The following is a 24653-nucleotide window of genomic DNA, read 5'->3' as shown; positions in this document are numbered from 1 at the left end:
TAAAAGAACTTCCAACATAATACGTCATAAATTTATTATGACGCATGAGTAGAAGACTGAAGGACTCATTTATGAGGCCATGCGTCACTTTAACGCCACCGATGCGTTACTTTTTGTGACGCACCAGTGCTGTAAAAAATGCACCTTATTCAGTCATATTTACAAAGTGACACATCTAGGTAGTTGCGTCACTTTGTAAGCCCCTGCGCCACATTATTCCTAAGTCAGGTGTAATGTATACAAAAGGGACGTATTGACGCAAGAAAGGGTCGTAGAGGTGATACAGTGAATAAACTGGAGGCCTCATTTCTGAAAAGTGACGCATCGCTGCGTGAAAACAGCGATGCGTCACTTTTCTGTGCGCACTCCTTACGACATTCCAGATGTTTCATATTTAATGTATGACGAATCAGGTCGTAAGGAGTTACAGATAAGTCAGTATTTCTGACGTATCTGTAAACACAAAAGTGACGCATTGCTGGAGTGTGTCACAAAAGTGACGCAACTCCAGTAATGCGTCCTTTCACATGGGGAAAGCCCCATGTGAAAGGTCTTGCGTCAGTCTTACGCCTGCTGTGAGGCAGGCGCAAGATTTTGACGCAACAGCATCCTTAAAGTGACGCAGTGAAATCCCATAGATTTCACTGCGTCACTATTGCGAAGCTTTTTGCGGGGGAACGCCCCCTCTGCATACATTATACCTGACGCTGGTATAATGTGGCGCAGGGTTTTAAAAAGTGACCCATCTATCTAGATGCGTCACTTTTTAAATATAGCGCAACGAGGCGCATTTTTTACACCGCTGGTGCGTCACAAAAAGTGACGCACAGGCGGCGCAAAACTGTCGCAAGGCCTTCATAAATAAGGCCCTGGGTTTTCCCCATGCTTCGCTCCCCGGTGCGCGTACCGGGCGCTTCCCCCGCGCAAATCGAATAAAAATATTTTTTTTAAATGCCCCGCGGGACCCTATTCTAGCCCCCACATCAAACCTAGGGGGTCAGGAGGGGGTCTACCCTGCCCCCTTATAGTCATTTCTCCCTTTTTTTATGTCACCTCTTATGTCTCGATCCTACCGAGACACAAGATGGCGGCCGCTCCGGACTGTTTCGAATGTTTACAGACACCCGTGAACCAATCAGCTTTCCGCGCGCAAGTCGCGTGTCGCGCCCGGTGCGCTCCCCGGTGCGCGCACCGGAGCGTGCCTATAGATATATATATATTTTTTTTAACCTAAATTACTCAAAATCCACTGGAGCACATATCTTGAGACATAGCAAAGGCACATCGAGCTACCAGTCCCTACAATTTTGCCAAGTTTGGTGGAAATCCATTCAGCCGTTCGGGCTAAAAGTGAGGTCGACCACCCTATGGAAATTAACATGGGGAAAACGTGTTTTGGAACCCCCCCTTTTATCTCGGCCCCCGCTTCACAAATCCCCCCCAAACTTTCAGAGACGGACCGGAGCTCGAAGAGGCCATTTGGAGGAAATTTTCAGGCAGATTCGTCAACCGGCGCCAAAGTTATTCCAAATAGAATTTTGAGATTTAACATTGAAAAAAATCCTAACTATAACTACCTACTGGCGACCGCCAGTAGGTAATATATATATATATTATGAAATAAAGTTTTTTAATTGTGCATTCACCTGGTGAATAAAGCATTTATATACTATCCTTTGGCAATTGCAACTGTTATATATGAGTAAGGTGTGATTGAGATTTGAGTGTCCGAGTATGCTATTGAGGAATCCCAAAGGGAATTTTCTTTGACTTGGTGTCATTATTGTGTCCTGTCCCTTTGGTGAGGAGGACCACTCTCCTTTTTTAGGTCTCGCCTGTCAATGCGCTTGCGAGAATATTGGGGCTTATCCAGAGTTTAACCAAACTGGCGATTTGATGATGTGCCCGTGAAAAGCAAGCTCAATGCGCAAGCGCATTGACCTAAAATGCGCGTGCACATGAAAGCCAGCCATCTGCCGCCAGCAGCTTCACCGCCCACTGATGCATCAAAGGCTTTCGGAGCTTTCACTTCCACGGCCGCCAGGCCGTGTCTCTCGTTTCTCCTCTCCCCCCCCCCCCCCCCCTCCCCACTCGCTCATCAAAGGCTGCTCACTCTCCTTCTCCCCCACCCCCCACCCCATCCGACTTGTTCACTTAGTTGCAGCTCAACATAAGATTGCATGTGTTTGCTGGCCATCGCCCACATCTCGCTCTACATTGCTGCTTACTATATCCCATCCTGTTGCTTGTTTTACTTCTGTTACCCCACCAGAAAAACTAAATGCAAACCGAAGCCTATCCCCCGACCGGGGATGTCACCAGCACGCCACCTTTCCTCCATGCATGTCTCCCTCCCTAACCTCATGTCGATCCCCTTTCTTCCTCACCCTCTCCTCCGCACCGAAGTCTTAAATCTCCCATGTGTCCTACTCACTGCTAATCCCCAGTCACAGGTCCTAACTCAGTCATCCTCATGCCTAACTCGATGGTCCCTCTTCTCACAAACTTCACAGCGTTGCATCCTGGGACTTGTAGTGTCACTGTAAGCATTAAGTGTGTGCGCGCAAAGTGGCGTTTTCTACGAAGCCAGCAGTGGCTCAAAGGGTCGCGCGTGACATGGAAGGTATGTTCCCTACGTGCCCATGCATCTCCCTGTCGCCACCCCAGTCTCCACTGACCTCTCTTCCCTCCGCCCCCCATGGTCGTCTGCTCGCCTTCTCTACACCAGGTCCCATCACCCCTGCAGAGCACCCTCGTCTCCCCTCCCTCGCCCCATGCCTGCAAACGCTGTGCAGCTCCACGCATGGACCTGTATGGACACCAACAAGAAAACAATGTAGTGTAACAACAGCATGTTTGTGTGCGGATTATTTTCCTTTCGAGAATGTCATAAGCAAAGCCACAAGGTAACACAACTGCATGACTTGTAATTGAACGTCACTAATGCAATACTTTTAATAGTATAGGTATGAAGAGGATTTCAAACTCATTCGTTCTTTATCATGATTGCAAATCAGACACAGCGTGTCTCGTGGCGCATGCGGAGTTCAGCTGCAATTAAAACATAGGGATGATTAATGTAATACAATTTTGCAATGGTTCGCATCACTTCATGGTTTGGTTTATTTTGATATTGATTGTTGGCAAAGATTGAATCCACATAATGTGTTCAATGTTTATCCTTTCGTAGTTACATGCCAGAATCTAGTTCAGGACGTCCCTTCTGAAGACAGAAGACAGAGGCTGGTTAAACTAAAACATCTGTGATTATTAATTACATGTATTGCCTTCATGAATGTTCCTGCCCCTCCCCCCCCGCCCCTCTCCCTCTATCTTTTCTCTGTGGTCTTGTACTTTAAGGGTGTTGGTGATTACATCAGAGGCACCACCATCATTTGTCTACAAAGGCTTGAAGGCAATCTGCTTCAGCGCCCCCCTGGTGTTTAAGGCTTTTCTCGCTTGCTAATGTGTTTTTTCCCCTCCCACCCTTCCTTTGATGTCCCCCGCGCGTGGCCTCTGCCTGTCGCCTCTCCGTCCTTCACAGCCCCTCTCTGTCATGGAATCTCAAATTTGGGGTCTAAATCTTCAAAACAAGCCTGTTCATGCTGACACTTGCAATTAGAATCCTTTCTTTCTTTCTGCCTTCCTTTTCTTTCTTCCATTCCTTCCTTACTTCCTTTCCTCCCACCCTTTCATTCCTTTCTTTCCTTCCTACCTTCTTCCTTCCTTCGTTCTTTCGTTCTTTCTTTCTTCCCTTCCACATTATCACTCAGCACCACTCCAGCATCACTCAGCGCTACCCCAGCATCACTCAGCACCACCACATCACCGCTCAGCACCACCACATCACCACTCAGCACCACCACACCATCACTCAGCACCACCACAGCACCACTCAGCACTACTCAGCACCACCACAGCATCACTCAGCACCACCACACCACCACAGCACCACTCAGCACCACCACAGAACCACCACAGCATCACTCAGCACCACCACAGCATCACTCGGCATCACCACAGAACCACCACAGCACCACCACAGCATCACTCAGCACCACCCCAGCATCACTCAGCACCACCCCAGCATCACTCAGCACCACCCCAGCATCACTCAGCACCACTCCAGCATCACTCCGCACCACTCACCATCACCACATCACCACATCATCACTCAGCATCACTCAGCAACACCACAGCACCACTCAGCGCCTCCACAGAACCACCACAGCACCACCCCAGCATCACTCAGCACCATCACAGCATCACTCAGCACCACCACAGCATCACTCCGCACCAACACAGCACCACTCGGCGCCACCACAGAACCACCACAGCACCACCACAGCACCACTCAGCACCACCACAGCATCACTCAGCAACACCCCAGCATCACTCCGCACCACTCACCATCACCACATCACCACATCATCACTCAGCATCACTCAGCACCACCACAGCACCACTCAGCATCATCACTCAGCGCTACCCCAGCATCACTCAGCACCACCACATCACCACTCCGCATCACTACCACAACATCTCCTCAGCACCACCACAGCATCACTCATCACCACCACAGCATCACTCAGCACCACCACAGCACCACTCAGCGCCACCACAGCACCACCACAGCACCACTCGGCACCACCACAGCACCACCAGTGCACCACTCAGCGCCACCACAGCACCACCACAGCACCACTGAGCACCACCACGGCACCACTGAGCACCACCACGGCACCACTGAGCACCACCCCAGCACCACTGAGCCCCACCCCAGCACCACTCAGCACCACCCCAGCATCACTCAGCACCACCCTAGCATCACTCACCACCACCACCACAGCATCACTCAGCACCACCACCACAGCATCACTCAGCACCACCACAGCATCACTCAGCACCACCACAGCACCACCACAGAACCACCACAGAACCACCACAGCACCACCCCAGCACCACTCAGCACCACCACAGCATCACTCCGCACCACTCACCATCACCACATCACCACATATCATCACTCAGCACCACCACAGCACCACTCAGCATCACCACATCATCACTCAGCGCTACCCCAGCATCACTCAGCACCACCACATTATCACTACGCAGCACCACATTATCACTCAGCGCCACCCCAGCATCACTCAGTGCCATCCCAGCATCACTCGGCACCACCCCAGCATCACTCAGCGCACCCACAGCATCACTCAGCGCACCCACAGCATCACTCAGCGCAACCACAACATAACTCAGCGCAACCACAGCATCACTCAGCGCAACCACAGCATCACTCAGCGCACCCACAGCATCACTGGTTCAAATATGTTCTTTCAATGTTTCAAGCTGTTTTCAAGCTTTATTACAAATCACAAAAAGATGTTAATATTTCACTTCTGTTCTTGGATTTTCGTCACAATAAAAAACACTGAATATAATCTTCACAAAAGTTATTTACAAAAGTTTAAGCTATTGCCATTACAAATTAAATAAATTATTTAACATTTAGTTTAAAAAACTAAATAAAAGCCATTGTTATTTGTAATATCAATACATCGAAGTCACGTAAATACAAAGCATGTTGCATTACAAATGCTATAGGTGTCACTTTTGCGAAAGTTATAACTATTGGCATTGTAAATGACAAAGCTATTCATTTAGCTATTTTAACAAACACATAAATTAAAAAAAAAATTAATTTATAAGACCAATAGCTCAAACTTTCCTAATGCGAGACCTATTGCATTTTCAATGCTTGTTTGGTGTAGTTCTGTACTTAGACACTCAGCCTGCTAAGGCAGTGTGTGGGTGCCAGGGTACATGGCCCCTAAGGGTGGCACAATAAGTGCTGCAGCCCTTAGGGGTCTCTTCTGGTCACCAGGCCTTGGGTACCTAGGGTACCATTTACTAGGGGTTGACAGGTGACCAGAGAGGCCAATTGGGTTTTACTTTAAACACAGTTTTAGGGAAGGAACACAGGCCCTGGGAACCTGGTTGGCAGGAGCCCAGGGCACAATCAGTCAAAGCACATCAGCAATTCAGCAAAAAGTGAGGCCATACCAATGCAAGAAAGATGGCACTTTCTCACAAAGACCTATTAACAATGCAAAATGGAAAGTTACTTCACCCAGAACCAGAGAGCCTAAGCTTAGCAGCATGGCTCCTGAGGACTTACACTTTGCATACCTCAAACTGCCAGAAAGCACAATGGCAGTTTGAATAGAAGCAAGAAAACCAACAACAAGAAAATGTTACCCAGCAAACTGGAGAAAATGCTCCCAATGGTGCCTTAAAGAACATCTTTCAAAGATCACAAGGGAAAAAAACAGTTCTAAAGTACCTGACTCGTTTACTACAAAGTAAACTAAGCTACACATCATGAAAAGTACATTTAGCAGTAATTGTAGCGTATACAAGAGGTGAAATTGAAAAGTTTTTTCACTTCTCACGTAGTCAAGAGGTTCCTATAAGGAGCAAAAAAAAAGCACCTCCCAAAAAGGGTTCCGGCACGCACATGGAATTTGAATATAGTGCTCGCAAAGCTGATGGAAGCACCATTCGAACCACTACATAAAGCAACACCACAAATGCTCACACTAGAGCCTTACGCTCCAATAATAAACACCTCCTTCAGATAAAGAGAATTAGGAGAGCCCGTTCAGGTGGCAGGAGCTTTTCTATCCATACTGCACACGCCTGGAACTCCCTCCCACTCTCACTACGCTCTGAAACAAACCTGCTCAGGTTCCGGAAACATCTGAAAACTTATCTATTTCCAGAATAATTCCAGATCTGTTCTGCTCCACACAGGCAGCTTGCTCTGATTCTCTATAAGCGCTGGGATGCCTCTGGGTAACCGTGCGCGGTACAAAATTCGTTAATAATAATAATAAAAACAGTGTTTGTAGTAGCAATTACATCTCTGTCGAGTTAGGGAATTGCAAGCACTTACACTAGAGGAGCCCTACTTCCAAATACATAATGACAGGATTGTCATGAGATCAGATCTACACGTTATGCCAAAGGTGGTATCAAAATGCCACATAAACCAAACTATACAGATACCAAGTTTCTTTTAAAGTCCAAGAACCCAGGCAGAGAAAGCATTGCACACTAGAAGAGCAGTCCTGTATCACATTGAAAAACAAACGAATACAGGAAAACAGAGCAATCTTGAGTCTTTTGCTAACGGCTTTCTAGACGACCAGTTACAAAGAACACCATTGCAAGATGGATTGTTCAAGCCATACAATTATGCCACAAACTAGCAGGACAGGCTTTACAAGGAACACCACGGTCTCGCTCAAAAAGGAAGAAAGGAGCAACAGTCGCATTTCTAGCACATACTCCAAGTCAAGACATTTGCTTTGCCCCAACTTGGTCATCCGTGCACACCTTCACAAAACGTTACTGTGTGCACATTCAAATGAATAAAGAAGCACAAGTAGGGCAAAAGATCTTACAACATATATTCACAAACCAGCGCTCATCTTCCACCCAGCCACCACAAGACTAGCAAACCGCTACAAAATCTATGCACAGCATGTGAATCCAGAAAAGATTCACGCTGCAAAACGTATTGTTTCTTAGCTGTCCGTGTAGTTTTTTTAGCTTGAAGAATTTTTGGGATTCAGTAGCGAACCCACCCTCCTCCACCAGAAAGATGAGACGGGAGGGAAAAAAAAAAGAATCCGAAGATGGCGACAAAAGATGGGAGCTTTCAGAGGAAGCGCGTCGACGTCACAGGAGGACACCAACAACAAAAAATAAAACATAAAAGGGAAATACAATAATTCCGGACCCATCCACTAGATGCTGGAATAATGCACAGCATGTGAATCAAGAAAATTCTTCAAGCAGCAAATACTACAACGACAGGTATACTATATGTTTCACCTTTGGAGGAGGAGTAGAAGGCTCTGAAGCCTATTTCTGAAGGGATTTTTTTTTTTTTTTTTGCAGAATCTGGTTTCTTGTCTAGCTGGGGTGAGGGAGACAACTGAGAAGGAGCACCATGCTTACGGGAAACCTCTGAAGAATTGTTTAGACGCCTTAGGTGGTTGCTGAGAGGAATGACCTAGAGGGCATCAAGAGGTCTTTTTTGAGGTGTTTTGGAAGTGGATTTTGAAGTGGCGTCACTCTCCTCATCAAAGACTAGAGTATCTCTGTTCTTTAGCCTATGCAGCCACAAGAGAAGCATCCCTTCAGGATCTTGCAAAGTCTTTGTAGAAAATGTGCCACATACCTTACAATCCTTAGGTTTATGATCCAGATAAAGACTATATAAACAGTCTTTATGAGGTTCATCGATATGTAATCTCTTTCTGCAATTGCCACAGGGTCTGAAGAAGCCTTTTTTAGTTGTGTCTGACATGATGGATGTCAGTTTGCTTCAGCAAAACGCAGATACACAGATCTGGAAAGTATATCTTTGAAGTCAGAAGAAGGAAATACCTGAAGAAATCTTTCAAGAAAGCTGTGAGGGCTCAGTGGAGACTCTAGCACTAGGTGCAGTAAAAATTCTGAGGGACTAAAGCTTCTCTCAGGAAGGTTCTACAGGGTTGTTTCATCTGATTGGTTGTCTTCTAAGTTTGGTCCTTTTTAAAATAAAGATTAAGATCTGTTACTAAATCAAAAGGCCTTAGGCCTTTGTTTTATATCTGTTACAACATTACTTTTTAAAGGTACCTAGACAACGGAGATTTATTCAAGCATGTCAAACTACGAAAGTTCCAATACTGGAGTAAGCATCGAAAACCTTCCCAGCCAGTGATACAGCCTAGTCCTTTTGGGCCTGCGAACACAGCACTGGCAGACATTACACCGGCCACCTGTGGAACCTGTTCACTGACCCCTTTTCCTGTGCTACAACTGCCACCAAGCAAATTTAGTTTATACCCAGCAGCTCATGCCTGACTGTTGGAGGCAGAATTCAGTATTTCCTCCCAGGTTGGTGATCCATCTGTATCTGACAGATAGGTCCTTCAGATTATCAAAAGGGTCTTTCCGCTGCCTTTCATTTCCTCGCCACCCCACATTCCTCCTGCACTGGAACAGGAGCGTCTGTCTACCCTGCTGCAGGAGGTATACCTCTTTATTTCCAAGGGTGACCTTGAATGGGTGGCTAGGGTACTTATTCATGCTGCTTCCTGACCCCGAAGAAGGACATGGGCATTGGACCTATCATTGGCTTTTGATCCCAAATGTCTTCCTGCAGAAGGACAAATTCAGAATGCTCACATTTGTTCAGATCCGATCTCCTGTGTACTTGAGAGATTGGATGGACTTGAAGACTTCCAGGATGTGTTATTTAATGAACTTACAGTACCACAGATGTTACCTGCTGTTCAAGGTGTTCTAGGAACACATTCAATTTGCCATGCTCCCCTTTGGTCTTGTAGCAATCTTTTGTTTTTTTCACTAAAGTGATGGAGATAGTTTCTGCCCATTGTCTGAGTTCAGAAGTTCCTGTTTTCCCATACATTGATGACTGGCTGCTGACAGCAGGCTCGCTGCGGTCAGTGGTGTAACCTGTCTGGATAACAGCGGAACTCTTAACATTGAGTTTTACCACAAAAGAGCCGCAGTCCCAACAGCTGCCTTAACTGAGTCTTGTCCTCTTAGTTACGATCCTACGTATGTTGAGGTTCAAGACTTTTTTTCCCCGCCACAACGGTGTTGCTGGTATTTTGGGTTCAATCCTGGTGCCGGTGAGGGTGAGTCTGAGGCTTTTTGGCCTCTTAGCCTCTGCCAGCTACCCCTGGTGGTGGGTGCAGGGCGCTGCAGTGGAACTTCACATCCCATTTCACCCAGCATTAAGACTACCTTTCAACCCCATCCAGGTCTTGAAGGAGATGCCCCAAGATCGGTGACTGACAATTTGTTATGCGGCAGACTGCTTTTCCCTCCCCACACAGCTGACCTCCGCAACTTGCACCTCTAATCATGGAGATTGAGCATCTGAAATGGGCTGCATTTGACTTGCTTTCTTAGGTGGTGGATGTCCTCTACTCTACCTATCTGTCCTAGTGCTGTTAAGTTTGTAACCTTGTCTGGTGTCTGGGATGCATGCCCTTTAAAAGCTACGCTGTAAGCTTTTCTCATGCTTGTTTGTCTTTAGTCCAGTAAGGCCTTGTAGTAGGCTCTGTGAAAGAGTATTTGTCGAACCGTTTGGCCTTTCTTTGTCAGCCAGACCAACCACTGTTTAAATCACCAGATGTGATGCAGTATATTAAAGATTTGACACATCTATTCCCTTGCAAACAGTTTGTGACACACCAGTGGGACCTTTACTTAGTTGTGACTATTCTTATGCAGGCACCCTTTGCACCTATGCAAAGTTGTTCACTGCATCTCTTGAATCTGAAATTGTGTTCCTCATTCTTATTACGCAAGCTTGTTGCACCAGTCAACTCCAGGCACTTAGTGTTACAACCCAACACCTCCTTCTTCCAGGACAAATTGGTCCTGAGGTCGCGGGTGGTCTTTTTACATACGGTTGTGACCGCTTTACAAGCATTTTTTGCTCTCCCTTTAAAAAAGGAGGAGCAGCTCCATCGCGTGGGCCTTAAAAGGGCTTTGATTTTTTGTTTTTATTGTCCCAATGCTCGTTGGGTGGAAGATGAGCTCTTTGTGGGGTTTTCTAGAATGAAGAATGGGGTGACTGCAAAAGCAGACCCTTTCAACTAATTAGTTATCGTCAGTAACACTTTTTGATGAATACTCTGTTTAACTGTGGATTCCACACTGCCTCCCCACTTCCCTGTTCTGTAGATTGGCTTCTATTAGACATTTAAAAAAGTTTGAAGTTAGAGATGATCACACTGTCCTCCTCAGTTGGTCTTGCACTCCGCATCTGAGGGCGCGGATAGGGGAAAAGACAAGTATCGTATTTCAGCACACAGGGGTGGTGTTCATATGTTACTTCTGGGGTGGTTTTTATGTGTTGCTTCTGGTGTGGTGTTTATATGTCGCTTCTGGGATGGGATGCCGTCAGCGTGGAGTTGTTCGACATTATCTACTGGCGCAGTAGATTATTGATGAAATGTTTTTGGCTCCTGTCTGGCCAGTCTATTGGCCAATACAATCTAATGGTGAGGAAAATTCAGTTATGCATTTGGAGCATCCAGCAGAGAGCGTGTTATCAAAGGCAAGTAACCTGTTCTACTGCTTTGTGTTTGATTCTCATGCTTACAAGGGTGACTGTAGTTGCTGTTCCGATTCTTTAAGGAATAGGGGTTTTAGAGTTCAGGGTGGGAACAAGCTTGATGTTTTGTTTGTTTCTCTGTTTTACAGACAGCAACTGGAAATGTGGAAGCAAAAGTGGTATGTTTCTACAGAAGAAGAGACATATCTAGCACACTTATCTCACTGGCAGACAAACATGCAAGTAGGTTATTTTACTCTACATTGTAAAAGTAGATGTTATGATGTGAATTTCACTCTGACAATGCCTTGAAACCATGTTCAATGTTTGTCTAGCTCACGATTCCCTTTTCCATTTGTGTACTGTTTTACCCGACTCGCCATATTGAGCAGATTTCTTTTGGTGGCAGTTCACCTTTCCCAGGCTTCAGCAATCCTAGATGTTCACCAGGCTAAAAAAACACTTGACTGCTGTTAGATCTGGGGGTCTCTAGTTGGCAATGGTATTCACTTTTGGCCAAAGAAGGACCCTTACTTTTAGTCAAGATAAGGAGATTACACTCCTTAATAACCCCTGCTCACCCCCTTGGTAGCTTGGCACGAGCAGACAGGCTTATCTCAGAGGCAGTGTGTTACGCATTTGTGAATATACAGAGTAATACAGTGAAAACACTACAGATGGACACAACACAGATTTTATAAAAATAAGTATTCTTTATATAGACTTAAACACCAGACCACAAACGACAAAAATCCACAATACTACACTTAAGATTACTAAAAAGATGGTTAAAGTGGCTTAGTTCAAGTTGTTGGTAAATGCGACAAAGTTCTCAACAAAGTACCTGGATGCGTAACGCAAAGTAAGCAAAAGGGAAGATGCGTTGGTTCCGTGATCCGGGGGAACGGTTGCGTCCTGCCTCAATGCTTGCACAGAGTAGGGGACTCGTGAGCCTTACCGGTGGAGGTGATGCGTAGATTCTCGGCATGCAGGCCTGTTGCGGTGTGCAAGATGGTGCCTTGATGCAATGCGATCCGGTTGTGATGCGAGAAGATGGCACCCTTGATGCGGCGATGATGATGCGATGACGTCCTGGCAGCCTTGCGACGACTCTGTACTTTGGAGTCGTGACAGGCCCTGCGACCTGCTTCTCCGGTAATGCTATGGCGACTCTCACGATGGCGTCACACTTCTCCGGTGATGCAACAGCAGTCAGCTTCTATGAACACACGCTTCCCGGGAGATGCTGTGAAGGCTCGTTTCTCAGGCGGTGCGACGATTTCAGCTGCGGCAGCGACACGCTTCTTCTCGATGCTTCGCGCTTCCAGCTCCCAGCGGCACGCAAGTGTCTGGAGTCAGAATTCCCGGCAAGGAAATTCAGTGGGGAGCTGGAGGTGAAGTCTTTTGTCCCTGAGACTTCAGCAGGAGGCAAGCACAGTTCAAGCCCTTGGAGAATATTCTGTAGATGGAAGTCCTTACAAAGTTCCTTTTCTTTTCCCTTGGCAATGAAGCAACCACTGTAGGCCAATCCAGCGAACAACACACTGGCAGAGGGGCAGTACAACTCCTGCAGCTTCCTTGGTTCTTCTCCTTTGCAGAAAGGTTTCTTGTCCAGAAGTGATCTAATTTCTTGGGATCAGGGTCCCAATATTTATACCCCAAAATCCTTTATTCTCTGAAGGCAGAGAGGCCTCTGCGTAGTCCAAACCAGTTCCTGAGCACTTTGTTTACATGACTTCTTCCTTTTACTGTGCAGGGCAAAGACATCCGCCGCCCCACAGGAGGTGGAGCCAGCACAGGGGAGGGAAGATACAGCTCTGGAGCACTCTGTTGACATGATTCCTTCTCTCCTTTCACAGTGCAGGGCAGAGACATCAGACTAACCACAGGAGGTGGAGCCAGCATTGTAGAGGGAAGGCCTAGCCCTATTCAGGTCCCAGGTGCAACTCCTTCCTCCCGTCTAGATGCAGATCTGTCTATTCTCCACTGGGCTGCCCCAGCCTGTCTCCTGGAATCCCCCAGCCCTGTCACTCACAAACCCAGACAAGGAATACACAACCCAGCAGAGGCAGGCCTGGATAGTTAGGCAAGAAAGTACCTACTTTCTAAAAGTGGTATTTTCTAACAGAATATTAAAACCAACTTTACCAAAAGATGTATTTTATTATTCTGAGTTCAGGCAAATTCGAATTTCTACCATGTTCCCTGAGTCAGTTAGGATTATAAGAATGTAATAATCTAACTGCCCATTCTGGTCTATGGAGAACAGGCCGCCTTCAATAGTGAAAACACGAAAATGGCTGTAATTCACTATTAGAACATGCTATACACATCAGAGCATGTCCTACCTTATACTTACAATGCACCCTGCCCGTGGGCCTACCATAGGGGTGTCTAATATGAAGCAAAGGGAAGGTTTAGGGACTCGCAAGTGGGTGCACTTGGCCAAGTCGACTTGGCAGTGCTAGACTGCACACAGGCCTTGCATTGGCAGGCCTGAGACACATTTTACAAGCTGATTCTGTGGGTGGCACAAGCAGTGCTGCAAGCCCACCAGCTTCATTTGATTAACAAGCCCTGGGCACACATGGTGCACTGTACTAGGGGCTGCAGATAAATCAAATAACCCAATCATGGAATAACCAATTAGTACATCAATTTAACATAGGGAGCTCTTGCAGAGTGGCACTGTTTAGTAGTGGCACAGTGTCCAAAGCATAAACCCAGCAAAAACATATCCAAATAGAGAAGTCAATCCATCAAAAATGGAAGGGAGACTCACGCCAATGATGCCAGGTCTAACACATGTTTCCTCCAGCTGAAATGTGGGGACAACTACCCTTCCCCTTGGGTCTTCTCTTCACTAAGGCGGAAAAATCTGGACAGACCATCAGCGTTGGTGTGTTCTGTACCAGGGCGGTGTTCCACCGTAAAGTCCATATCCTGTAGGGAAATGGACCACCTCAACAACTTTGGGCTTTCACCCCTCATCTGCATCAGCCATCTGAGGGGCCTGTGGTCGGTCTGAACCCGGAAGTGAGTCCCAAACAAGTATGGTCTCAACTTCTTCAGTGCCCAGACCACAGCAAATGCCTCACCGTCCATTGCACTCCACCTCCACTTCTGTTTGAGGCCTCAATGACGCCTAAAGCAAACATCTTGGAGATTTCCGCCTTAATTTAAGCCCTAACCTTGTCAGTCACTTTGTAAGCCTTGTGTTTCACAGGAGAACTGTCTCCAGTGTCCACAACATGGACGCACCACTCTGTGACACCAGGAACCAACGAAAATAGATCAGAGAATTGCCCCAACAGCTGGCGACAATCTTGCTGCTGATCAGGGGTCAGTGTGGCAGAGAGGCTGACACCATCCACTGACTCATCTCGCTCTGTTGCAGACAGAAGGTCAGGAAGAGGCTCTGTCTTCTCCTCCATTCCACCATCTGTCGCTAGGAGCATGCCCACTTCGGACCTTTCTAAGTGGGGCTTCAGGCGGTTAACATACAGGACCGCAAGGGGTTCCTGGGAGACCGCAAGTTCACCAGATAGGTTACATCACTCTTGCGCTCCACCACCTCATACGGACCGGACCACATGTCCTGGAGTGCCCGAGGCTTCACCGGGGCCATGACCCAAACTTTCTGTCCAGGTTGAAGCTCAATCAGAGTGGCATTCTGATCGTACCACTACTTCATTTCCTCCTGGCTGGCTTCCAGATTCGCCTGAGCGAGATCTCTGAAACGCCGAGCCTGGTTCCTGAAGGCCAGCATGTAGCTATATACATCCTGGGGAGGTTTCCTGGGAGATTGCTCCAAGACTTCCTTGACCAATCTCAAAGGTCCTCTTACCGCGTGACCATACAAAGGCTCAAGGGGGCTGAACTCTAGACACTTTTGTGGCACCTCTCGGTAGGCAAACAGAAGGCATGGCAAGAGGACGTCTCACTTACGCCTCATTGGTTTCTCAAAAACCATGATCCCTTCCTCTTGATCTTAGAGAGAACAACAATCGGATGGCATTCAGGAAAGTTTTAAAAACTCACTTGTTTGGAAAAGTGTGTTAACCTACCCAGTACATCGCCTTGGAATTCAGTTAAAGCGCTGCGAGGCCTCTGGGTAGTTATGCGCTATATAAATATAATTTTTCATTTCATTTCATTTCATGATCATGCCTTTGAGGGTCCGGTTGAACCTTTCAACCAGCCCATTACCTTGTGGGTGGTAGGTAGTGGTGAACTTATAGGTAACACCACATTCCTTCCACAGAGACTTCATATAATTGGAAATGAAGTTTGTACCTCGGTCAGACACCACCTCTCTGGGGAACCCCACACGGGAGAAGATCCCCATCAGTGCACGTCCCACAATGGGGGCTGTCTCTGTCCTGAGCGGAATGGCTTCCGAATAGCATGGTCCACCAAGACCATTATAAACCGGTTTCCCATGGCTGTCTTGGGGTACAGTGGCCCCACAATGTAAATGCCCACCCGTTCAAAGGGGTTACTGACTACAGGCAAAGGTTGGAGAGGGGCCTTGTGCCTCCTTCCACTTTTCACACTTGCCTGGCAAGTTTGACAGGTCCTACAATGAGTATCTGAACTCTTCCGCATCTGGGGCCAATAAAAGTGGGAGACAAGCCTTTCAAAGGTCTTGTTCTGCCTCAGATTACCAGCTAAAGGAACATCATGAGCCAAACCCAGTAGGAAGGCTCTGAAGCGCTGGGGTACCACCAGCACACGGGCTGACCCAGGCTCAGCAACCTTAGGCTCGCTATACAGGTGACCGTTCTCCCAGTAGATCCAATGTGATCCAGACTGATCACCTGCTGCCTGGTTTGTGGCCTGTTGCCTCAAACCCACAAGACAAGGGCACTTCTGCTGCTCTTCACAAAATTCCTCCCTGGAGGGACCCCCTTCTTGCTGCCAATGGGTCAGCTCGGGTAGGTTCCCCAGTTCCAACACTTGCTCTCCCGTAGGTTCCAGGGCATCCCCCTCAAGGTCTGCCTCCTCCTGGACCGTGGGAACAATGGGGGCTCGTTTCCCGCGCCCCCGAACCTCTTTTCTTTATGGTAGGTCCCTGGGCCATATTTTCAGGCTCCAGGGTCTCTTGAACACCCTTAGCTGCCATAGACCGAGTGGTCACACATGCCCACTCAGGCAGACCCAACATCTCTAAATGCGCCTTCTTCTCCACCTTAGCCCAAGGGGAGCTTTCTAAATCCTTGCCTAACAGACAAAAGGCATGGATAGCCTCACAGCTACTTGAAGAGTACCAGAACCCCCCCCCCCCCCCCGCCCCCCACTACCCTGAAAGGGAAATTGAGCCACCTTGCAATGGCTCTCTGTATTGTCAGTGGTAACATCTTGGAAGAATGCATGAGGGACTACCTGCTCTTCAGACACTAAGTGACACCTGACAGCTGTCACACTTGCTCCTGTGTCTCTCAGAGCCTCCACTCTATTGCCATTGATGGTCACCCAATGCCTGTATTTTTTTAGTGTTATCAGGCAGCTGAGTCCTAGGGACCATCTCAAAGTCTCCTAATGAGGCAAGGGACATTTCTGTGGGACCCCACCCACCTTGGGCACCCATCTCCTCCCCACCCAGGGCTACACTGGCCATCTGACGGGGTGGCACATACTGACCCCTTTGGGGAGACTGGGGATCATACCCACAGTGTCCCACCTGCTTACACTGAAAGCAGGTAACGGGCCCCCTCGGAACAGGTTTACCCGTCGGGGGGCCTGACTTCTTCTCAGGGGGAGGCTGGGAATCCTTACTTTGGGCTCCTTGGGAATTACTTTGGGGACCTTTTTGGAACTCCCTCTGTTTACCCTTGTCTCCCCCCCCCCAACTCTTCTGCTGGGGACCCTGCCCACCTTTGGCGGAGTCTCCCACAAGACCCTTGTGGACCCTGGTACTGACCCAGCAGTCTGCCTCTTCAGCAAGCTTTCTAGGGTTAGTCAACTTGCTATCAATAAGGTGCTGGCGTAGCTCTGGAAAACAATTAGCAGACAAGTGCTCTCTAGCAATCAAATCATAGAGCGCTTGAAAATTATCAACATTGCTACCCCTCACCATACCACCATCCATAGCTCTGCAAAAGAAAGACGCATATTCTACCCAAGTGGTTCCCTCCAGTTTCTTACAATTCCTGAACCTCTGTCTATAGAGCTCTGGAGTTAACCCATACCTTGTAATCAGTGTTTTCTTTCATGTGATCACTGGGCAAGTCTAACAAAGTATCCCTACCTTCAGGTAAAAAGCGACCCCACAAACCCTCTCCCCAATTCTTCTCAGGGATCCGGTGGGCCAGCATGGCTATCTCATAGGCTGCAAACCACTGCCCAATATCTTCACCTTTGTGGAAATCCTTGATAACATCCTTGGGAATATGTACCCTGCCTTCTAAAGGCACAGATGGTGCGCTGCCACCATAGGGATTGATTTCTAAGCCCTTGATCTCTAGCTCCCTCAACATCCTCATGTTCCATTCTCATTTTCTCTCTTTCCAAAGACAACCTGTTATTCTCTGTTTCCCTCTGACTCTCCATCTTAAGCTTAGCCAACTCCAGCTTGAGTGCCCTATTTCTCTCCCTGTCTTCCAACTCTATGGGGGGCAGGTCTTTGGAAGAGATGCTGCTGCCAGGTGGAGAGGCTCCCCCTCCCCTAGCTGAAAACACTGTTCTCTCAATGGACCCATCTGTATCCACAACTGGCTCCACCACAAGATCATGGGCATTTCTTTCTTCTACCCAGGCCCTCAGCGCCTTTTGGTAGTCTTCCTTTTTGGAAATGCCTGGTGTAGCAACTTTCAATTTCCTGCACAGATGTTTGAGCTGTTTCACAGTGTAGGTATACAAACTCTCTTCCTCAAATTCAAGATCCATAAATGCAACAGATGCTGGTTTACTCATGGTAGTAGGAATTGGGAGTTTTCAGGAAAAACTAACAGTCCACTGAAAAAGATTCTAACAAAAAGTATGTGGTTGCGTTTGGTCTGCACTCACTAGTAGTGTACACCAATCACTGTATATGAAACACAAATGCAAAGTCCAAATCCCACCGCTGACCACCAATGTTAGATCTGGGGTTCTCTACTTGGCAATGGTATTCACCTTTGTCCAAAGAGGGACCCTTACTTCTAAGTCAGGATAAGGGGATTACACTCCTTAATAACCCTTGCTCACCCCCTTGGTAGCTTGGCACGAGCAGACAGGCTTATCTCAGAGGCCGTGTGTTAGCATTTGTGAATATACACAGTAATACAGTGAAAACACTACAGATGGACACAACACAGGTTTTATAAAAATAAGTATTCTTTATATAGACTTAAACACAAGACCACAAAAATCCACAATACTATACTTAAGATTACCTAAAAGATGGTTAAAGTTGCTTAGTTCAAGTTGTTGGTGTGAGAAAGTGGCTCTATATATACTGGACCAGAATAAGGTACAGTGTGTATAGAGTCCACAAACCCCAGAGGTATAACAGAGGTTGAAGCCTGGTGTGACCTTACTCTCTAAAGTGGTACTTGGTCGAGCAGTAAAGCAGTACTAGAGGACAGTGTAAAGCATTTGTTGTACACACTCAGTCAGCAAAAGGTTTCACACACTCAAAGATTGAACTCCAGGCCAATTGTTTGTATATCAAAGATACAGTTGTTTTATTTCTAGAACCAACAGGCATCAAAATATACTCTTCTCTATATGAGAGATCTCCGGTGAGTACTTTGCAGAAAGGCAATAAACTTTGTAAACACAATAGGTACAGGGGTTGCAGTAGGCAACACAATTTAGCATTGAGCTCCATGGATTTTCTTGTATAAACACAGATGATTACTTTGTAGATTACTTTGGTAATCCCAGGACTGGCTCCTAGATTCAGTCCTGGGGTCTAAGCTGGAAACAGTTTAGCAAAAGCGATTTAGGTATTACAGTGATTTTTCAGGAATAAAAAGCTATTTTAAAAGTTCACACTTAAAAACTTTTCAACAGAAATCCGGCAATTTTATCCAATGGGAGAAGATTCAGGTTGCAGGTAAAGTACGATCTTGTTACTTTTGTAATCCAGTACTGGGCTCCGGGGACCAGCACTGGGGTCTTAAATTAAAACAGGGAAGTAATTACGTTTCAGTATTTCGTATGATTTTTAAAGAATATTTCTAGTTTTCAAAAGTAGACAGAAGAAATTTCATAGAAAAGCAGACAACGGATTCCTATGGAGAAAATAAAAGTTACTAGTAAAACCGCTAGGGATAACTTTTGAGTTTCAGCACTGGGCCACAAGGTACAGTACTGGCTCCTCTCCTGATCACAGGTGAGTATTTTGGAATTCGGAATTCGGATGATTTTATATGAATATTTTAAGTTTTCAAAAGTAGGCACTTTGAAGATTTTTCGAGTCAAAACCAGTCCATGTTATTCAATGGCAGGTAAGTGAGTTAGCGGTTTCCTGGTGAGTACTCGACTGGTGAAGTTGTGGTTCTGGGGATGGACTCAGGGGTCCCCCCAGGGTCAGGTAGGTACAGTTGGTTCACCGTCAGTGGCTCAGGGGCGGCCGGGTGCAGAGGTAGTTAGGCCCAATGTTGTCCAATGGGGATCAGGGGGCCTCTGGTTGGTGGCTGCTGGCTAGCAGGCCATGCGGCTGTGGGAGCTGGGCTCCTGGTCACTTGCTCAGGGCAAAGGGGGAAGCAGGATAGGACAAAGGTGGCACAGCCAGCGGTACTCGGGCAGCTGGGTGTAGGGTGCTTTTGAGTCATCGGGCGCTCAATGTTATCCAATGGAAAATGTAAAAAGGGAACAAAGGCTGCAGGCTCGGCGGCGGAGATTCTCCAGGGGCGACCAGCATGTCGAGAGGTAAGGTAGGATCTTGGAGCACAAGTAGGTACCCCAAAGCAAGGCACAGGGGGCTGTAGGGTGCAGGGGTGTCTTTGGGTGTCGGAAAAGCTTACCCTCAGCTGGTCACGGTTGGGGGGGGGGCCCTACTTCTGAGTCTGCAGGCGTTGTCTGGTTCGTCGCGGAGGGTCTTTGGGCTCAGGACTTCGGGTCCCAGTTGCCGGGGGGGTCATCCTCGTGGTCTTGGATCACTTGGGCACAGGCCGGGCTCGGCTGGTGCAGAGTGGGCTGGTCCGGAGCTTCCTGGCTGGCACCAGGAGGGTTGTTGCAGCAGAGCCTTTGCTGATGGGAGTCCCAGTCTTTAAGAGGGTCGAGGCAGGCAGGTCCTCTGGGTTTCCCAAGGTTACTGTATTTGAATTTAAATTTGAATTTAAAAACATTTATATAGCGCACTTATACCATGCGGTTTCATGGCGCTTCAGATTGCGAGCGGATGGCAAACGAGGAGAGTTAGGCAGCAAAGCACGAGAGAAAAGGAAAGTTTTGAGGTTTTTCCTGAATTCAGTGTAGGAGGGTGTTGTGCGAAGTGCCACGGGCAGGGAGTTCCAAAACACAGGGGCCAGAACAGAAAACTTGGTGCCGCCAGCCTTTTTCTTTTTGAATCGGGGGACAGTTAAGAGGGCCAGGTGGGAGGAGCGAAGTACTCTCCCTGGGGTGTAAGGCTTGATAGCCGAACAGATGAACTCTGGTGCTGTGCCCATTCTGGCCTGAAAGGTGAGGCACCCAAGCTTGAACAGGGCCCGCTCTTTCACCGGCAGCCAGTGCAGTGCCTGCAGTAAGGGGGTGGCCCGATGATATTTAGGCAGGCCATAGATAAGTCGGGCCGCCTGGTTCTGCACTAGTTGCAGCCGGTGAATGGCGTAAGCAGGCGCACCATTGTAAATGATGTTGCCGTAGTCAAGGCGCGACAACACCATCGCCAGCACTATGATCTTTAGGGCGGGGAGTGAAAAGAACCGAGAGATCTTCCTGATGGTTCTGAGGGAGAAGAAACATGAGGAAACAACAGAACTAACCTGTGAGTGAACAGAGAGAGAGGGATTGAGGAAGATACCAAGGGTTTTGACTTTGGGGACCGGGAGTGGGGGAGCACCGAGTGGGGAGGGCCAGTGAGAGGGGGACCAGGGACTGCAACCACCTCCGGTCAAGACTAGTTCGGTCTTGTCCGGATTGAGTTTGAGGTGGTTGCAGTTCATCCAATCCTGAATGAACAGCATGACAGATTGGACATTCTGGAAGGATGAAGGGGAGTGAGAAAGGTTGAAAATAAGCTGGAGGTCATCGGCGTAGTTGTACACCGTGACCTCGAGCTGCTGTAACATAAAAATGAGGGGGAAAATGTATAAATTAAACAAAAGGGGGGAGAGTGAGGAGCCCTGGGGGACCCCACACGTCACCTTGTGAGGGGCCGCAGTGAAACCGGTAAGATGGACTGCCTGAGCTCTGCCACTTAGGAAGGACTCAAGCAGGAGTTGCCGGGATTTAGGCAGGAGCAGGTTCCAGGATCGACAGGCCGGTAGGGCTGGGGCCAAGTCGGTTGTTTTCGTCCTGTGGTTAGCAGCTGCGCGGCGTGTCTTCTTCCTCTTGGTCTTTTTTCTTCTTTTCTTATCGGGATCTGAGGAAGGAAGGTTCAGGGAGCCCCTAAATACTGAATTTAGGGGCGTTTCAGGTAGTGCAAGGGCAGGGACCAATAGGTCCCTGTCCTGCGGTGGGTACACACCCTAACCTGCTCCTTTCCTGTGGGAGGGGGGCAGGATCCTAGCTGTATTTCGGCAGGGCTCCCCATCTTCAAGGCGGCTGGAGCCCGGGGTCGTGCTTCTCCTTGTCTCCCCCACCTGAGGGGTGGGGTTGGCACAGGCTGGCACACCTCCCTTCCTGACGTAGTTTTTCCCGCCAGTCTTCCCGCCAGAGTGGGGGTCAGGACTGGTGGGGGCCAGTTGCTGGGTACTGCAAATGGTCTGGAGAAGCTCACAGTGGCGGCATGCCTTTGAAGCTTCCCCCTGCCAATCCTGGGGGAGGAGACCTAGCACCTCGCCCAGGATGTACATTGTTGCAGGCCCAGGAGAGCGGGGGGCTCTCCACCCAGGGGTCCAGCAACATGTCTGCTGTGTGGCAGCCCAAACGTGGATTGTAGGTTATGTTTTCAGGGGGCATCTCTAAGATGCCCGCTGGTGCATTTACATTAAATCCCATACTGGCATCAGTGCAAGTTTAATGTGCTGAGAAGTTTGGTACAAAACGTCAGTCTTCAGGGTAGTCATTATGGTGCTGTGGAGTTCGTAATGACAACCTCCTAGCACCATATACTCTTAATGGCATCACTGCACTTACAATGTCCAGGAATGGCCCTGGGCACTGTAGGGGCACAGGGCTCATGCACCTGTGCCCACACCTCTGGCATTGGGCACCCAGCTAGAGGGGTGACTGAAGTATGCCAGGGCAGTGGTTTCTGTGGGCATGGCACACAGCATTGTGTGCCATGTCGACTCTTGGTTTAGTTCTGTACTTAGACACTCAGCCAGCAAAGGCAGTGTGTGGGTGTCAGGGTACAGGGCACCTGAGGGTGGCACAATAAGTGCTGCAGTCCTCAAAGGGTCTTCTCTGGTCACCATGCCCTGGGTACCTAGGGTACCATTTACTAGGGGCTCAACAGGTGGCCAGAGATGCCAATTGGGTTTTAGTTTCAACACAGCTTTTAGGGAAGGAACACAGGCCCTGGGTACCTGGTTGGCAGGAACCCATGGCACACTCAGTCAAAGCACATCAGCAGTTCAGAAAAAAGTGGGGGCATACCAGTACAAGAAAGATGGCACTTTCTCACAGTTGGTAAATGCGACAAAGTTCTCAACGAAGTACCTGGATGCGTAACGCAAAGTAAACAAAAGACTCGCAAAAGGGGAGATGCGTTGGTTCCGTGATCCCGGGGAACGGTTGTGTCCTGCCTTAATGCTTGCGCAGAGTAGTGGACTCGTCGTGAGCCTTACCGGTGTGGAGGTGATGCGTAGATTCTCGGCCTGCGGGCCCGTTGCGATGCACAAGATGGCGCCTTGATGCGATGCGATCCAGTTGTGATGCGAGAAGGTGGCACCCTTGATGCGGCGAGGCGATGACGCCCTGGCAGCCTTGCGACGACTCTGTACTTTGGAGCCGCGACAGGCCCTGCGACACGCTTCTCCTGTGATGCTATGGCGACTCACGATGGCGTCGCGCTTCTCCAGTGATGCGACAGCAGGCAGCTTCAATGAACACACACTTCCAGTGTGGTACTGAAAATTCTGGACCCGTGTTATAAACATCGTCGTATCATGACGATTTTGGTGTCAGCAGACCGATAATGGTTTGAATACTATGCATCAGCATTTTCGTCATAATCGGGTGACGAAATCACCCTGAAATCAGAGTTTCCGTCCTGAACCCTCGGGTTCCATTTTGTGAAAGGCAGCCATTTTGTGATTGCCCTCACATAGTCAAATAACTAAGGCCAAAAACGAGTCTGAAGGACACGTACACCTTTGCTGACTCCTCTGTAACCTGGGCAAGCTGACTCCATTGCCTGAAGCCAAACCTGTTCGGCCAGTTCCCTTCCCAGTGGCCGAACGAGATTAGTATCAAGGCACAACATATAAACCTTTCATCGCACACAAACCATGCCTAATCTTACACACACCTGTCCCTGTTTCTTTCTTTATGACTTGCTTTACGAGGAGGAGGTGCCCATTTTTATTGGGGGTCCGTCGATATCTGATGAAAATACTGGGCCTTGCCGGGTAATCGATCGTGGGCTGGACAAACTGAAATATGGGCTTGTCATCATGACTCTGCTTTTTCTTTGTAGTGAAAATATGTGAATGGTCAACTGTAAAATAAGGAATGTTTGCCTAAAGCATAATATTTTGTATAAAAGGAGAAGGCTGACTTTGTAAGATTGAGCAGTCTCCTGATAATATACACCGTGTTGTACTTCTAGGATACCTGTTACTGGCTGCAGCCAATAAATACGATCTTTGACTTCACCGAGAAGACTCTGTGTTTCTGTAGTCTGAAACAGGAAGGACTCGAAGTCTTAGGGTGTGTTCCCTGGCACTGCTGGGTTCTTAAAAACCCAGTACTTCACCAGGGAGATGCGGCAAAGGCTTGCTTCTCCGGCGTTGCGACGATTTGAGCTGCGGCGGCGACACTTCTCGATGCTTCTCGCTTCCAGCTCCGAGCGGCACGCAAGTGTCTGGAGTCAGAATTCCCGGCAAGGAAATTCAGTGGAGAGCTGTAGGTGAAGTCTTTTGTCCCTGAGACTTCAGTAGGAGGCAAGCACAGTTCAAGCCCTTGGAGAATTTTCAGTCGATGAAAGTCCTTACACAGTTCCTTCTCCTCCTTTCCCTTGGCAATGAAGCAACCACTGCAGGCCAACCCAGCAAACAGCACACTGGCAGAGGGGCAGTACTCCTGCAGCTTCCTTTGTTCTTCTCCTTGGCAGAAAGGCTTCTTGTCCAGAAGTGATCTAATTTCTTGGGATCAGGGTCCCAATATTTATACCCCAAAATCCTTTGTTCTCTGAAAGCAGAGAGGCCTCTGCCTAGTCCAAACCAGTTCCTGAGCACTTTGTTTA

The 24653-nt window shown here is 48.1% G+C and overlaps 1 protein-coding gene across 3 annotated transcripts in view; it reads left to right on the top strand.

The window, feature by feature from the left end:
* MTA1 (metastasis associated 1) overlaps positions 1-24653 on the top strand; it is a 721937-nt gene that overhangs the window by 168528 nt on the left and 528756 nt on the right. For all 3 annotated transcript variants that reach the window (XM_086937146.1, XM_086937145.1, XM_086937147.1), the window contains exon 3: positions 11302-11395. In XM_086937146.1, the coding sequence (XP_086793272.1) occupies positions 11302-11395 (94 nt within the window). The remainder of the gene's footprint in view (positions 1-11301; positions 11396-24653) is intronic.

The sequence above is a fragment of the Lissotriton vulgaris genome, chromosome 9, assembly GCF_964263255.1.
Source record: "Lissotriton vulgaris chromosome 9, aLisVul1.2, whole genome shotgun sequence".
In the NCBI taxonomy this organism is placed as follows: domain Eukaryota; kingdom Metazoa; phylum Chordata; class Amphibia; order Caudata; family Salamandridae; genus Lissotriton; species Lissotriton vulgaris.
The sequence above is the reverse complement of the archived record's forward strand: the minus strand, read 5'-3'. Positions and strand labels throughout refer to the sequence as shown.